This window comes from Folsomia candida, unplaced genomic scaffold (genome assembly GCF_002217175.1).
Source record: "Folsomia candida strain VU population unplaced genomic scaffold, ASM221717v1 Fcan01_Sc017, whole genome shotgun sequence".
Taxonomy (NCBI): Eukaryota; Metazoa; Arthropoda; class Collembola; order Entomobryomorpha; family Isotomidae; genus Folsomia; species Folsomia candida.
The window spans coordinates 3,472,593-3,490,456 of record NW_019091209.1 but is presented as its reverse complement, the minus strand read 5'-3'; the positions used below and the strand labels follow the sequence as shown (position 1 = coordinate 3,490,456).

General features: G+C 36.0%; 3 protein-coding genes across 3 annotated transcripts; 2 read left to right on the top strand and 1 right to left on the bottom strand.

Annotated features, from left to right (window-relative positions):
* Positions 1-179: 179 nt before the first annotated feature.
* On the top strand, positions 180-1,252 carry LOC110856666 (U6 snRNA-associated Sm-like protein LSm1). The gene is made up of 4 exons (XM_022105161.2): positions 180-356; positions 453-627; positions 697-881; positions 957-1,252. The coding sequence occupies exons 2-4, from the start codon at positions 564-566 to the stop codon at positions 1,125-1,127; spliced, it is 420 nt and encodes a 139-aa protein (XP_021960853.1). The 5' UTR covers positions 180-356; positions 453-563; the 3' UTR covers positions 1,128-1,252.
* Positions 1,253-1,348: 96 nt separating this feature from the next.
* Positions 1,349-2,573, top strand: LOC110856665 (probable 28S ribosomal protein S26, mitochondrial). Its single transcript, XM_022105160.2, has 3 exons — positions 1,349-1,820; positions 1,899-2,157; positions 2,228-2,573. Exons 1-3 carry the CDS (start codon positions 1,609-1,611, stop codon positions 2,429-2,431), a joined length of 675 nt encoding a protein of 224 aa, XP_021960852.1. The 5' UTR covers positions 1,349-1,608; the 3' UTR covers positions 2,432-2,573.
* Positions 2,574-2,640: 67 nt separating this feature from the next.
* Positions 2,641-10,018, bottom strand: LOC110856664 (3'-5' exoribonuclease 1). The gene is made up of 5 exons (XM_022105158.1): positions 7,674-10,018; positions 6,915-7,032; positions 6,709-6,749; positions 5,708-5,791; positions 2,641-3,802 (listed from the first exon to the last, which is right to left on the bottom strand). The coding sequence occupies exons 1-5, from the start codon at positions 7,968-7,970 to the stop codon at positions 3,215-3,217; spliced, it is 1,128 nt and encodes a 375-aa protein (XP_021960850.1). The 5' UTR covers positions 7,971-10,018; the 3' UTR covers positions 2,641-3,214.
* Positions 10,019-17,864: the final 7,846 nt, after the last annotated feature.

Here is a 17,864-nt window from a genome sequence, read left to right as displayed (position 1 = left end):
CTAAATTTAGTATCAAAATTCGTTAAAAATAGTCGCGGCGAACTATAATTTAGAAATTTCAAATCATACCTGGTAAGAAATTTTACAATTGAATTTGCAATTTGCAACATAGTTTGATTGTAATATTAGCTTTCTCCTCGTCTCTGCATGCAAACTGCCCCATCCGTTTTTGTACAAATCCGTCCAAATCCAGAGCGAACCGTAGTTGCATCAAAAAGCTTGTGAAATTTCGCCGGAGCTGTTGAAAATCGCAAGTGGCTATATAATTGGATTTAAATTGGTAGAATTCGATTCGAATTCGTGTTTCGTTTCTACATTGTATATTGAGGTGTAAAGATAATCAATATTTCGACTTGGTAAGTACTTTTTTGCCCTGATCTTGACATTAAAAATATGAAACATTAAATTGTAACCAGAAACTTATAAATACTTCTTGTTTTCTTTAAATTCAGCATGAAGAAAATGATCAGAATTGACTAGGACCACATCCCATCTGACGAACCACGCCCACCCCACATTCCTTCAAAAAATCGGCAATAATAATACCACAAAGATTACACATTATGTCGTCCGACTTGGATCCAACAATCATTGAAGGGTGTGCCAATTTGTTGAATGAGATTGACAGTAAGTGAATTTATACACAATAATAAGCAATATATTTATATAAAAATATCCTATTCATCATAATTTCAGAACGGATTCTCGTAGTTTTGCGAGATGGTCGCACGTTGATTGGAATCCTTCGTTCGGTTGACCAATTCGCAAATCTAATTCTTCATCAAGCCGTTGAAAGAATTCATGTCGGAAGCAATTTTGGTGATATTCCTCGCGGAGTCTTTTTAGTTCGAGGCGATAACATTACGATTATCGGCGAAATTGTGAGTCATAAAAAAATTATAAAACTGCGTGTCTTGCATAATTCTTACGTTATACATAAATATTGCAATTTGCAGGACAAAGAGAAAGAAGACAACAGTCCGCTTCATTCCGTGTCTGTCGAAACAATTTTGGCCGCTCAACGAGAAGAACAAGAAGAACGCAAGATAAAGGATGCTCGTCGAATTAAGGCATTTAAGGAACGTGGGATAATTATACCGGAAACAGGAATTCCACACGATGATTAATCTCTCGTTGATATAACAAACTTGTATTTTTATGTTTAATCTGTTTCTCATCTTCGAATCTTACTGCTTCAAATTCGAAATAAAATAAAACCAGTGAGATCATCGAAAGTTTGATACTAAAAATGTAAAATTTGTCATTCTTCTTGATTTCATGAGTGAGACGAGAAACCAACTTCAACTCCGCGCAGCATAAATGTGCATGTGTATAAACGAGTAGTAAAAACCGGGTGGGCTACTGATTTTTACAATTTTCGCCATAATTTCGTATATTGTTCTAAATAAATAATTGTTCTTCAACATTAATTATAATTACGTTTTCTGACGAATTATTTAGAATATCCGATTTGAAATTCAGTTAAATTTGCACGATTCTTGGTGGTGAAACTATATTTTCTAAATTTTATCATCTTGTAATACGTAATTAATAATAATATAAGGTTTCTCTTGGTTATCAGTTGATGTGGTTTTAAAATATTAAACCATGAACGCTATAAGAACACAAACTTGTGCTTTGTTACGTGTTAATTCTTCCGTTTTGGTGTGTAGCGTCCGCTACGCTCGAAAACCTCGATGGGTGCCGATGGCAAAATCGAAAATGTATAAAATTAAAGAAATGCCTTATCGTCCTGTTTTGGAAGGAGAGGAAATTCAACGACTGCAAAATAATTACCGAATATACTCGGGTTCGCTAGTGTAAGAAAGATCATATAATAAAGCAACCTAAGCCATGAAAATTACCACTAATTTCACATTTTTTATAATTTCTTGTAGAGCCTTTCAAGAAAAAATATCCGAGGAAGAATCAGCCAGAAGTCTTACCGCGACGAACGAGGGGAGCGAGGAGCATGAGTGGGGGAGAATATTAGCCGAAACGGAACGCGATAATGCCATTGTTAAAGAAATCCGAGAAAAACAATTAGTTGAAGAATGGAGGCAAATCGAGGCAGACATATTAAAAGAAAAAACACTGTTGGAAGACAAAGCTCTGCAAGATATGAAAATTACGGAGGAAAAATTGCATCATCAACTGGTAAATTACATACATTTTTAATGATGTGTTGAGGAAGCACCTAAATGAGTTTTTAATTTAATAATTCCAGAATAAATTGAAAGACATAATCACGGAGGATAAACTGGACGAAGCGATTGCAAAGGCGCTCTCTGTGCAAACAGATTATAATTTCGCGATAGATAAAGACGACCGGGTTTATCTCGGGAGGAAAAATAGTGACAAACCACAAGACATAGCTAATGTTACCACAGATCTTTCGACTAGTAGAATTCAGTACCCACCACCGGTTTGATATCAGCAATATAATTAATATGGCTTTCTATTTTTAGGAGTTACCAAACAGATTGTAGTTAAGTTTAGTTGTTTTGTAATATTTAATGCCAAAAAATAGAGATGCTGAATAATATGACAATAAATTTAAGTGTTTTACGCAATTTTATGAACAATCAATTCAAATGCGCATATATGTATTGAACAAATTTTGGTTTCATAGTTTAAAAATTCATAAAAACGAGTTCATTTATTGCAAGGCAAATGTAGCTTTAGTTCAGTATTAATATAAGAACAAACAAGCTTTTCTACCGAGACTTATGATCGTATAATTCTGCAATAATAATAATTATATAAATCTTTTACTTGCACTCTTTCACAGTATAAAACAAGTTACAACAAAGAAAAACAAAACAAACATCTCGTTTGCGGTATAAAAAAAAAACAATTGATTTTGTTGTTAATGGTATTAAAATACGCTTGGTCCCCAATTAATTTTGCCCATGGATGTGTAGTAATAATAATTACTCAGACTCGCACTAACTAATAAACTATAATAATAATCTCTCTGAACAATAAAACTAGAACACAAGTGTTATATGCTTAATCAAAATTTCAATAGTTTTGACCTACACAAAGGAAGGTTTTTTTAACTGTGAATTTTAGTTACTAGGAACGTCGAGTAAAGGAGATGGTGACATAATAAACCAACTTATCAAACCTAACTATAATTCATAACAATATGGTAACCACCAAGATTTATGATGTATATGTAAATGAATCAATCTTTATATTATATATTATCCTACTCCTCATCCGGGACATGATGATGATTAGGGACAACATGATCCTCGGTGGATGGCGATGACACTGCAACCGTCTGCTTCATACCATTGCACACCCCACATCGAGGGGGCATCATCGACCCTTGTTGTTGAAGGGCAGAAGAAAATTCCGTCGATCTTGACGATTTCTTTTTTCCTCGCCTTTCCCTCTTCTCGTGAGAACCCCCCTTGTTTCCCTTTCTCTCTGACTTTGCGGGGAAGTTTTCCTTATTGTTATCGAACTTTAGCGAATAGCACGAAATTGGATCAGTCTCTGGGGGTTGTCGGAACATCACGTTCGGAGGAAGCATATAAATGCACTCGTTACACGAGACAGGTTTTACAGTAGCAAGGTCATATTTTCCTGCGTGCTTATCATTCAAAATTCGAATCTCGTTTTTCTCCTGGTCTTCAAAATCGAGTATGATTTTCTCAGTTTGAGCGATGATGCACCCATCCATGAGCATTCGAAGTAGCACTTTTCCAATGTTTTTAGCATCATCGAGCCCATTGTGTTGTCGGCCCTCAAACGGTTGTCCCATCATTTCCAATACGGACTTTAGGCTGAACTATAAATAGAAAGAAAGAAATAAAAATTGATTATTATTTATTATTATTACATCCTTGTCTTATTTAATGTTTAAAAATCATGTAATAATAATAATGCAAGGATTTATTCTTTGTGGGGCGAGCGAGCGAGTGAGTGGGTTCCCTTTGTTCTTTGAAAATGCATATTATGTTATTATTATTTATTATTACTGTTCTATTCTATAACTTGAGATGCTGCTGCTCGTACTAACTAATTCGTGACGAACTCTCTTTATTACCAGACTCAACATCAGTTTTTTCAATTTATTTCCTATGCAAATAAAATTGTGTATGTCTTATTTATGACCCAACCTATAATCATCATCTCCTGCCAACAACATAAATATAATAATAGCATAACATTGCACCTCTTTGCAGTAATAATAATAATAATAATCATAATAATAATGCAGTTAAACAATCAGTTGGTGAAACTAAACTGTTATTTCTCCCATCCACCGATACATTAATAAATTTCAAGTGTGTGCATGTCGCACAAACCCAAATCTGTTAAACATGTCCATTTTTTAAAGGACGAGGAGATGCCAATAATATTTTTTCTAAAGTTTCTCTCTTTTTACGAGATGAGAAATTTTTTCCTTCATTTTCATAATTCATTCTCTCACTCTATCCATCCATCCATTTTTTGTGTTACTTATATAGGTGCATTCGCTCGTGTATGTGTTTGACAAAACTGTAAAAGAGTGCAAAAATCTGTTTACGGCTGCAAAATAGCAATAAATTTTGCCTACCTATTACCCTACGAATAAAATAAACGACTCACGAAACGAATCTTTTCTTATACACAGAGCTGGGATAATCCTGATTAAGGATTATGGATTTTAATCCCGGATTATGGATTATTAATCCATAATCCCTAATCCGGCAATGTGAGATTTTTGTAGATTAATCCCAATCCATAATCCCGATTTTTCTGGAATTAGAATTAATCCGGGAATAATCCCATTTGATTTCATTAATCCATAATCGTGATTACGGATTACTAATCCTGATTAATCCCAATCATGATTACTAATCATGATTACGTATTCATGATTAATTCTCAATCTGGATTACTCAGTTCAATTCCCATAGTTCCATTCATCCCACATAGGAGTGGCAATCCGTCGGATCGGATCGGATTATGACGCCATGGGATTGATCCGGTTCGGATTAAGCAGGTGTTCGGATCAAACAGTCAATCCGATCCGATTCGGATTGATCCGCGGATTTCGGATCGGATCGGATTGCCACTCCTAATCCCACAGTGTAGCTTGAAGTCTCAAGTTCTCATAATGTTGTTCTGTCAGCTACCATTTGAAGAATCAACATGTTCTCGCTGCCCTGTGCTACATACATATATCAATTGAAACTGGCGTCATTTTTATATAAAACCACGTAGTTGAAATTTTTTGCGCTAGATATAGTGAAAAATCATTAATCACCAAATTAATCCGGATTATTAATCCATAATCCATAATCCCGAAATTTTAAGAATTTATGGATTAATCCGGATTAATCCTGACATGAATTAATCTCACGAAAATAATTTAATCACAATCCACATTGTTTTGTGGTTAATCCATAATCCTTAATCCACCCTCAAAAACCAATAATCACCCAGCTCTGCTTATACATGTGTAACCCTAAGTATAAATGAAGGTGAGAGAATATCTCGATATAGTAATATTCCTGATCATTTTTCCCCTTCTATTTTTGATGATGCTTTCTTTATCTTTATCTCTGTGTGTACCTACATACGTGCATGAATAACATGCCTCACTTGGTGATGAAGGAGTGAATAAATAGAAAAAGGGGGTAAACAAACAAAATAAAAAATATAAGATGTACAAAAAGAGGAATGAAAATAATATATTTATACATACCCATCTCTGTCCATAAAACTTGGAAAAATTCGTCCGTATGTTCACCCAGCGTCTCGCGTACGTAGGAAAAGGGATGTTCGATATCTGCAAGTAATAAAGAAGTAGGCGTTGAAATTATTATTTTTTTACTCGTAAAAAAGAACGATGTGTAAAAACAAAACAAAAAATGTACCACCACATTAAATACCACTCTACTTTCTACGTGCATTTCATATCAGTCATCATATTCATATCCCTCTTAGGGAAAGAGAGAGAGAGAGAGATGACCAATTTAAAAAAAGTGTCAAATTAATATGCTCATCAATTCCAAGGCTAAAAAATTAAACAGTAAAACCGCAGTCGACTTACTAATTTCATTAAATCCTCATCGTTTTACTACGCAATTCGACCCGGAGTGTGGTATTTGGATGGTTATTACTATTATTCCTATTACTACCAGTAGTGGGGGGCACGTTATTATGCAGTGTTTAAATAAAATATAAAATGAGAACGAATTTCCTACGTAATTAGTAAAGAAGTTCGTAGAACTCTTCTAGTAGATAAAATATGGAATATAATAAAAGAATGGAATATCTCGAAGAATTTGTTCTTTTGCTCGTTCTCGTTAGATCCTTTGTTCCTTGGGCATTTTATCACCAGCAGGAAATTTGAGGGGGGGAGAGGGTTAGATGAATACGGTGGAAAATAATGTTAACTACGTCACGACGACAATGCTAACAATTTGCCACCAACCTCACCCTCTCTCTCTTGTTCCCTACCTATATATCCAATTTACAGAAAAAGAAGAGATGATTATGCATGAAGAAGAACAAACTCTGCTGGTGCTTCTCAATAATTGTAGAATAAGGGAGGACTGAGAGGAAGTGCATATTATTACATAGTGTGAAATAAATAAAAGTAAAGGCGCATGAATAAAATAAATGAGACGCAAAAATGAAAGTTTAACTTGTGGTGGGTACAATAACGTGAAAAAAACATCTTTGTTATTTTATCTTACTTACCAAGCACTGCTTGTATAGGAAATGTCCCATATCATACGAACCTGTAGGGGAAAAAAATCTGTTATCAATAAAATATTTACAAAACCTCTTCTCAAGTTTAGCCATTTTCACATTAGGTAAAAAAGAACAAAGAAAAAGAAGAGAAGGCATTCATACTTAAGTAGTTTTAGTGTTATTTTATACTGATTGTTATTATTCTCTCTTACCGTCAGCAACGATTGCGAATGTTCTCCCATTTCCACTATTGCTGAGTCCATGTTTCTTTAGCCAGCGTTCAAATTTGCGGAGCACTTTTGGAAACGGAGAGGCTTTGTCGACCATGTCCTGTAATAAAAGTTACAACGGAGAAGGGATTAAATACACGATCGTCATCATCATCATCATCTTTCGCCTTCCTTACATAAACTTATCCCTCTCAACTAGAAGACGTTTTTACAATGCATATGTTCACGTTTTTGAGTTTCAAATCATACTATGCTGCACCCTCCTGTTTCCCTATTCGAAATATACGAATGAGAGAGAGACACACACACCGATGTCAATAATAACAAATAAACAATGGGATTGTAACCGAATGCGAAAGGGTACAGTTTTAAACGTTATTCAAACTTTTAGCAGAAGAAGGCATGCAATAAGGCTTGGAGTAAAAGGTGTCCTGCTGCTACTGCTGCTTTTGCTTCATGCATGGGGTTTCATTCCCAAGTTTGTTAAGGTAACTGAATCTGCATGAACTTTGCGAGGAAAATTCACTAATTATTTTTGTTTATGAAGAAAGAAATGATAACAGTTAACTACGTCTCCTTGTCCTCATCGCATCTCTCTATCTAAATTGAAAAGTATCTCTCTCTTTCTACATTTTTGACTCTATTCTCAATCTATTTCTATGCTGAAGAAACCACGATTTGAATGAATTTCGAAAACTCCCATCTCGTAAAAAAGAAAACGTATGATGATTGCCAATATACCTGTGTAATTCCGGTCAAAGATGTGCAAAAGTCGCTCAGCACTGGCTTCTCGACAGGCTTAACGTAGGCATCGAAATGGTCAACGATTGTCATCTGTCTAACATCGATAAGGACGGCGGGGAACTGAATGATTTCTTGCCGTTCCGACCGCAGCGGGCGGATCGCCGCGTCGCCTCCAGTCGTCTTGGCGTCGTCGCAGGTGGCCTCGAAATCCACCACGATGAGAGAGTCGTAATAAGTATACGTGTTCATTGGGGGAGGCACGGCTCCAAACATGTAGGGAAAAAACTTGTCCATCTTCGTAGCAACTTTTACTCTCGACTGATAATTTTGTTAACTATTAATTGTTCCTAAATTTTGATTGTGTCACTAATATTGTGCAATTAATTATTACTCGGTGATGAAGAAATCGTGAACCTATTGTGCTCCCACTGATTGTTCATTGAACTTGAAGAAAAATTGGCAAAATCGGCCGCGTGGTTGGTTGATCGGTGCCTGGTGGTGGTTGGTATGAAATCCGACTGCTCTGGAGTTTACTGGACTATTGAGTAACTTCTTCTTGGACTCGAGAAATCGCAAGAGTTTTGTTTGGAAAACAAGTTTTATTATTTTTTGCGTCGTCTTCGTCCTCGTCTTCGTCACTCTTTTTATGTTATGTCCAACTTGGTGGTGTGTTCTTCTTCGGATTGACGTTCATTGGCTTTGGTTAGAGAAAAATATGAGTCACACTTTTATCGTGAAATTGCTTTGTCTGCACTCTGGATGGACGATGGTGGTGTGGTTGGTGTGTTGTTCTGGTGGGCTGTATGTACTTTATCACTCGTTCAAGTCTCAGATTTCAATTATTATTGCTACAATTATTATTTTTTAACTAAACAGTTATATTAATGCACCCCTCGAAAATAGTTACTTTTACGATGATATCCGAGATCAGTAGTTAGTTATACATAAAATAATGCTAAATTTAACCGTCTCTATCTCGCTAAGACGTTGTGTTAGGATATTGTCCCACAAAAAAACTGAGACCAAATCGTCCAGGAGGTTCAATATAGGATTCGATATTATCAAGAATCACCTTCTCAGAGTTGGGATGATGAATGATGTAATTCTGTCTTCTGTAAGAACCCCCACTTTCCAAAGATTGCGCTAGTACGATCCGTTTTAAACGTTTATTTAAATAGTTGACTTCTTTATTTCCACAATGGTAAGAAGGGTACATTCTTCTCTTCTTCTTCTTCGGCTGACACGACGACGTCCTTCCTTCCTTCTTCTAGGAGGTTGAGGGAGACGGAATATTATTATTTTTATGGCTTATTTTTTTCTCTCTATTGTCAAATATACACTTCTTCTTCCAGCCGAGGCGAGGAGAGGACTGGATGTTTCAAACGATTAAAATGAACTGACTTTGAACCGTGGTTTCATATGTTTAATAACTAACAACGCGTCGACTTATAACTTTGCTGCTCATACTATTCGTGTACGTAGTTAGTTAGTTGGTTGGCGTATGTATTCGGCTGCTGCTGCTCTAATAACACCAAGTAAATGTATGTATGTAAAACGGCTATTATGTGAATGTGTAACTGACTGACTGCATGTAAAAGTTCCGTGTTAAATGGTTGGTTCTTTCTATTCTGCTTCTTCTTACTCACTAATCTCAACTGTACTGAATCATCCAGTTTTGTGGTTTAGGTTTATACTTGATTGAATTGCGAGTGGTCTGGTCTCTACGAAGGTTGCTGCTTTGTCGTCGTCGTCGTAATGTTGGTGGGTTTTATCATCATCATACTATACTTTTGTTACTTGCTTTGCTTGTTTTAGTCTGGCACATTAAGTATTCAATATTAAAATCCTCCTCAACATTACACTTTACTTATGGATATGCAGATATGATGATGCATGGGAATAGGACATGGCAAAAGCAAACCACGTAATAATTATCATACTCATAAAATCCTCTCGTCTTCTTCACTATTGCTACACCATGTGCTGCGATTTCGTGATGATGGTGATGATGAAATATGTAAAACTTTGAAACTTATTTCAATCAATTTGTGGGGGATAGTAGTATTTGTCACTAAAAATGTAATATGTTCTCGGCATGGACTCGATTTCACCCAAGATTTGACTAAGAGGCAAATTGGGACTAGTTCGTCGCCTATTTAGTATTATCTGGAACAATACGACACTTGAACTATACCAGGACGACCGGCTTATTAAGAAACAGAAAGAATTAAGGTTAAGCTTTTCGACACAGGTAGTACACACAGGTAGTAATTGCACTGATAATTACCATACATGCAGAAATGGTGGACGTGGACTTGTTTAACGGTGCAAAGCTGCAGGGTGACTGTGAAGTCGACTTACTTTGGGGATCATAGTTATATATAAAATCTCATGAAATAACGTAATGAATGCATCATTCACACAGAGATGAAGAAGGATGAATGTCTTCCTTTTGCTTGACAATTGTTAGGATAGGATCTCCCTCCCTCTCTCTCTCTCTTTTCTAACAGATGGGATGAATTTGAATGCTTCTACTTCTTTTTTAGTCAAGTAAAATAAAATGCACTTGGTTTTTTAACTACAATCTCCTATTCGCAGTAGTGCATGCATATTATCGGCCTGATACTCACTACTCTCATGGCATATGGCTCTTTTGGCATGCATGGGTTTTCTGTCTTTAGTGGGGTTTACGCGTCCCAGAGAGGAGATAATGGGAGAAAAGCCCCAAGTCAAGTTTATAGCGTGTAATGTAATGTAACTTCTAAACCATTCATCATCATATTTATTATTATTATGTGTACACACCACTTGGCAAATCCAAGTTTTAAAAAAAAGTGTGTCTTTTTTAAGCCGAGGATAAGTCCGAGTTACGAGACGATCATTATTCATTATCCATCACGAATTTTCCTGGAATATTGCATCGCCCAGCCATGTAATGCAGGCAGTGAGGTGACCACGCCGTGCCACACCGTCCCTCGTGTCATCATCATTGGATGCGCGCCGCATTGCATAATAGTAGCATGGCGAACGTATGGTATAAACCACTACTTAAGCCACGTTGCATTCGCATTCATGGAAAATAATGTTAAAGAAGCCAAGATATTGAAGGCTGTGCTGTGGTACGTACAATTTCTGGTGGTATAATAATTATTTAGTGTATGGTGGATTGGATTATCGTATTGTATTTTATTGCTAAAAGCACTTGATTTACTTACACTCTTCATTCAGCAAGAATTATACCTTAAATGCAGTACATTTGCTATACGAGCAGACTGTGACTGGTCTGGTCTAGTCTGGTCTTTCATGGCATACATTACTTATGGATGGATGGATGGATGTAGCTTAAACGTGAGGTTTTCAATTACAATTTTATTAAGCACTCGTTTATCCAATGTGAGTAAAGCATAAATGTTAATGCAATATTATTACGTAGTTCTCTCTCTCTCTTTTGCACTGATTATTCTTCGTGTGTAATAAATAGCTTCTTCTCGTCATCATTTTAATTCAGTTATTTACGAGAGTGTTGAAGTATGTAATGTATGCAAAACTGGATCAAATAATGATAAAGGCAGAAAACATTGTAAAGTGAAGTTTAATGAAAAACTGTGTGGTGTATGGTGACCAATAAATGTATGATGATTCACAGAATAGTTGGATGACGAAGGATAGTCAGGCAGTAGACTACGTAATCCTGTGAGCCAATAATAAGAAGTATTATGCTGACGTGGACAAAACTAGTAGTAAGTAAAGTAGTCGTAGTAAGTAATGCATTAAGGAGGGTAATCTTTTATTAAGGAGATGATGATGATGCACACACGAGCATATTAGTTGCCTGCCTATTACTTATCAACACATGTGGAAAGTCCAACGCGTGGAAGTAGTTGTTGACAATGATAATATTTTGTGGAATATCCCAATGAAATGCAATGCAATGCAACGCATGCAAAAGTCCTGTAACACAATTTTACAAGAAATTAGGTCTTTATCGCTCATAATAAACTACTTACTTCCAGCCAAAAGGGTGCACATCCTCCTCTCTGTAAAATTCCTGCCGTAATGGGAATGGTGGTTATTACATATTTCTCGTAATGGAGTTGGCCATTGGGTGCTTAAGTAAGTAATCCACGTGGCATGTCGTTTTAGTCTACTTTTCTCTAAACCTTTACCTTTCTCAATACTACAACTGACAATAATGCCATAATGCCACCTCATTTCCCATTCCATTCTTGGGTCACAACAAGCACGACGAAGTTTTGGAAGTTAGTTCCGGGAACGGATGATGACTGGTCTCATATTTATTATACGAGACAGACCGACGGAAAATAAGCCCGGTATGAGAAATGCATGCAGGAAATTGCAGACACATTGCGGTCACTAGCTTGAATTGATGAGTTATTATTATTGTCAGTGTCATACAATTTACTACATATTTTTTTGCGTAGTACAGAATTGTGCCAATTTCTACTACAAGTAAATATACACACATTATATAAATTTACTCTTATTTAATACTTTCATAATACACATTTTTGTTTACAAGTCCTCATGACGTAACGACATGAATAGAATATGTAACAAGGAAAAATCTAATTGTTTTTTTTATTATTTTAAATCCTAATGTCAAAGTCAAAGCCAAATAGTGCCAAAATATGTGTTGTGTTCTGTTGTGTTGCAGTTTTTCACAAAGGTTGGGTTGGGTTACGACGGGTGGGATATGACGCATTTTTCAGTTCGCACATTTATCTCATGATGCTGGCTGATACTGGTATGAAATTTCATGGCAATTCCAAAGATCACAAAACCCAGCTCATTCAATTAATTCATGAACATGTAAAGTCTGTCCTGTTCTTTTTTCCCATCCTGATAATAAACTAAATTGACACGAGTGACACAACCAATAAGTACGAGTTATCTTATCGAGAAACATGGTGCGGTCATGTCGTGAATGAATCTCATACATGTCGCGAGAATATTATTATGATTACGTGATGACTAAATATTTATTAAATAAGTGCTTGGCTGGCTCTTGCAATTCTAACGAACTACTCAAATACGCAAGTAGCCAGCAGCATCATCATCATCATCAACATCATCCCACAGTTTGAGTCATTAAAGTATGTACGAGATGATGATGATATAATAAGAAATAGCCTTGTAATTTACTCTTTGAGAGATCATTTATGTACTTATGCAATCAAACCTTAAATATAATTTTTTTCTCGTATAATATCGATCTCTTACTTCGTAAGGTAATTGAAGCGTTAAAATAATGGTTATTGCGTCACACTACACGAATATAAAAAAAACTTAAAAATGCACCACCACAATGAAACGATAATGTTTCACATATCATAACCATACGATAAGCACGAGAGGATCATAAATTACTGGATAAGATGTGATGATGATGAGGCTACTGCATGGAATTTTAATGCTCTGCGGTATTTACGTCCATATGTACTTATAGTAAATATCACGTTCATGCACATAACCAAACCACCCTCTCGACTTGACCACCGATTCGTTGAATTCTTGTCCACTCCAATTATTTTGAAGGTTCATCATGTGATTGATGGGCATGTTTGATACGTGATTACCGAGAAAAGAAAATGTTACAGCCCGTTAAAATAATACGAGGAACTCGATGTTGACGATAATTACGAGAGGTAATAACAACAAATTGCGGAGCCCTATAAATATTTTTGTGTCATGCCATTCTCCTCCCATCCTAATCTCTTCATAATGAATTGACGATGTAATTTTTGTGTGAGTGAACACACACCGGATGTGAAAAGACAAAAACTGGTATGGAATCAAGTTCAGTATACTATTACTGAAATCGTTTGTATAATTACACGTGTGCATTTATAGGATTATTTAGTACAGAGAATTGGGGGGGCGTGTGTGGCAATAATTATTCTATAATTGTATATACCCTAAAATAGTTAGAGGATATGTAAATTATGCTATTAACCAGACAAATCCGTCACACTGAACCATGCATGCATCACACAGCAGAGTTTTTTCGATATGATAATGATGATTATGTGACGACGACACCGACACCGACGGTGATAAGTGCTTATTTGACTTTTTTGTGAATGAGTCCATATGTATGTACACCTGCAGTGTAACTGCACTTGTAATAATAATAAAAAACATATAAACTGCACCATAAGTAGTGACCATTTTGAATCCTCAAATCAAACCTTTTTTCAATTGTGTGGTTTTTGATCCCGCAATCCAATTGACTCAATAATCGCTTGATACCATGATACCACCTACTTGAATGGTTATTTTTTATGCATGCATGAGTTTTTGGCTGGTCTGTCGGTCTTGTTCTGATTTTGACTGACGCAATTGACAGACTTTGACTAATAATGGGTGCCAATTTAGTTATCTTTTCTGCTCGCTGCAATTATTTTATGTGTGCCAATCTTGCACACGCACTATCAAACTTTTCAAGGCGAGTGATGCCGTAATTTAAAAACGGGCAGGTATTCCACCACGGCACGCGGTTATATAAAGCATGATTTCATGACATGCTGATGCTGATAACGCGAATCTTCTGATAAATATGTGCTTAATTGACGGAATAATAGTTACAATAATGATAATTAATACCTACATTTAGTGCGGTGGAGGGGGAATTAATTTGTTAACGCTAATTTTTTAATGATATTTGCAGATGGGATGAATATTTCACATTTTTTTTCAAACTGTTTATTTATTTATTCTTCTCCAATTTCGTCACGTTGTAAAATGCAGATTTAAAAATAAAAGTATTTTTTTCTGACCATTTTGAAGGATAAAATCGTCCATATTACCAGGATAAAATTGGAGGAAAATAAAATAAATTGCAAATAATGGTCGTAAATAATATTCACGGCCTTCCAATATTTTCAAGAACTTGGACTTCTTATCAATCATCATGCCTCTTAATAATATTGGCGAAAAAATAAATACTCAATAAAATGGTGTGAGTGAGCGACTGTGAGATAATATTTGTTGATGGATTTTATTTACCTCTCATTCATTTTATTACCAACTTTTTTTGCAAAAGTTTGCACACATTACTTACCCAATGGTTCAATTTTATGGTGGGTGGGTGGCTGGATGGGTGGGTGGTTTAGATAAATATGGACGAAATGAAAGGGTGCAATGCTGGCTGGCTGGATGAGTCAAATCAATGATTCTGTATTTATTTCGGTTACATGACTGACTGAAGCTAATTATTTGTCCAGGATAAATATTGGACTCATTGATCCATAATCCAATCCAGGAAGTAGGGCTCAATTTTCCATATTTTATTTATACATGTGTATATTTGCTAAGTATCAATCTTGAGTGTAACAGATTTATTCCCTCAAATCAAACACTTGTCAGATCTTTATGTCAGTATTGTTACGACGGCGATATGCACTTCCGTCCGAGGACGACGTAGTAGCAGCAGCGGCAACTTATCAACTGTGGGGGGAATGAAATGTGGGGTATGAAGTGTCATAAAACTATTTATTTATTTATCTATTTGTCTTTATCTGTCAAAATCAGGATCATCACGTAAACACATACACACCGTGGTTTGGTTGGATCATGTACACATAATAAATAGGAATAAGCCATTAAAAAAGCGGAAATGCTCATAATGTAACAAGTTATTAGATAACTAGGAGAATGGGAATATACATATTTTTAAGTGTAAACGTACTGGTTTATCTACCTTCAAGTGGTTGGGTGACCGGTCACACTGTGAACCAACGATCAATTAATTTATCTGTCATCAGTGACCATGTTATTGTTATTGTGTGATTTGAAATAGATGAACGATATGTAGCAGAGTTCATTTATTGGTAGCAACACCAGCAGCAAAACTAAATCTGATTGATGCAGTTGAACAGAAATGCATCTACATACATATTTTTTTTCTTACAAATAAATAATGTCCGAAATGTGCCAAGAAAAAAATTAGCATCGTTACAGCGGTAAAACCTCATGTATCATCTATATTCGTGTGCTTTCCCTTGTACATCACCCCATTTTTGCCACGATATCAAACCGGAAATGACTCCTTATCAGAAGAGCATGCACCACCACCACCACGCCTTCCACAAACCATTACAAATTGATAATTATATATAGCGACACGCGTTTACATCTATATTGTGACGAACAAATAACAAACAAGCATTGTCTTATTGATTGGGTTCCCCCTTCACAAAAAAAAATCTGCACGGTTTTTCCAATTATTGAACCAATCAATCAATATCCGGTTCGTTTTTGAAGTCGGTAGTTGGGTTTCGTTGCATGTCGAAATCCATTTTTTTCTTTTTCTACCACGGTGGCGTCGGATAGCTCAAGAGGAACGTTTACTTACAGGCAGGCATTTTTCTCTATTATGATGCAAAGACAATTACATTTTTTCAATATGGTTCCACTGTTTAGCAAGTGGTGTACATAAATCGTTCGTGTTACACGCCGGCTGGTTTGCTGTGAATAACATTATTATTTACTCTACGAAAGAAACGTCTTGTTGTTGAGAATGCAGTTTAAAATTCATGCTTGATTTACTCCTGGTGATGCAAATTGCATAAAAATTGCATTGTTTTTTTTACCAATAGGTGAGACGATACGCACTATTTGGCAGTGCAGCTAGTTGTACGTTCATTTTACATAACTTGTCTCACAGTCGCCTCATGACTAAAAAAGCAGGGTTCAGCAAATAGTTAGTTAGTTAGTTAGATTACTACTTGTTAAACCTTTCAGTAAAAAAGTTCAGAAGGATAAAACCTTATCTTGAATATTATTATTTTGCTGAGCTAGCGTCTAGAAGAGATAATTATAATTAAGAAATAAATAAATAATAATCTTATCCACCACCCACCCACACACACTGACCAACTCGACAGAAAAGCCTGCTTACAGTACGACGAAAACTAGCCAATTATAAATATTACATGCATGAATTATTGCACAATATTCCTCTTTAGATAATTAGTCGTGGATGGAATGGTCCATTGGCTAACGAGAACAGAAGAGAGAGATGACCTAGGCAAAATCATTTTTATTAATTTGTTAAGTATCACATCCACGTGATACTGCTTGCAAGATCAATCTTTCTCTCTTCCGTTTTTTCAACTACTTTATTATTGTCACCTTCCCTCCGTCAGCAAGAAACTCGACGAATTGCATTGATCATCATGAAAGATGAGTACAAAGCGTCTGTTTGTTTTCGCTAATTGAATTATCGTACGATATTCCGTAGGTTGCCACCTTTCTTAACCTTCCTGCCATAGAGAGAGATAATTGAAAACAGTTGTTTCTACTTATTAGCACAAGTCGAAAAGTTAAGTGTTTACGTTTTACCACTCGTGCAAATAGGATGCATGCATGCAATATTATCATAAAGCTCATACCACTCAAGAAGAGTGTACATATGTACATGCCCAGTCGAAAGTCGAGGGACCAAGAAGATATGCACGTATGTATGTGTATACAAGTAAAGTACATCTTTTCACTTATCTGCCATCCAATATCCATGAATACATGGCATGAAATGAATACGTTGGATCGGGTCTGGATTGGATTTCGTTGAACTCTTTGCAACAACGCAGTAAAGTTTAAAGAGGATAATCAACCCTTGCAAACATAAGTATATATATATACACGAGCATACAGAAGAACCACTGCACTGCACTGGCTGGCAGGACAAGTTTATTATTCGCAAATGTGTACCTATTGGGAAAACAAATAAGCGAAACATACATGAACGTGTGTGATTTCGCCAGAATTAAAGTAACGCTACGATACGATTTTTCCTGGGTTTTTTTATATTCAATAATATCGATAATTATAATAATGACATGCAAACTACGGTACATACATAATGGTCGGACGATTGCCAATTCTATTCTCATCCAATCCACTAAACCAAAACATGCCAAAAACCTTTCTAGTGCTGGGAGGTCAAGAGTGTGTAATTCTGATCAGCACAAAGTATGTATGCATCGTCGTCGTGTGCCATGCTTTTTTTCCAAATCATAATAACCAACCACATGTACGTAATAATATGCCAGCTAAGGAAAAGTCGCGTGTTGTTGTTTTTCTTGTGTAACGTACGTAACGATACGATGAAATGTCAACAAACCAAAAATATAATGCTATCTCTCGCCGACAAGAAGATCATGATGC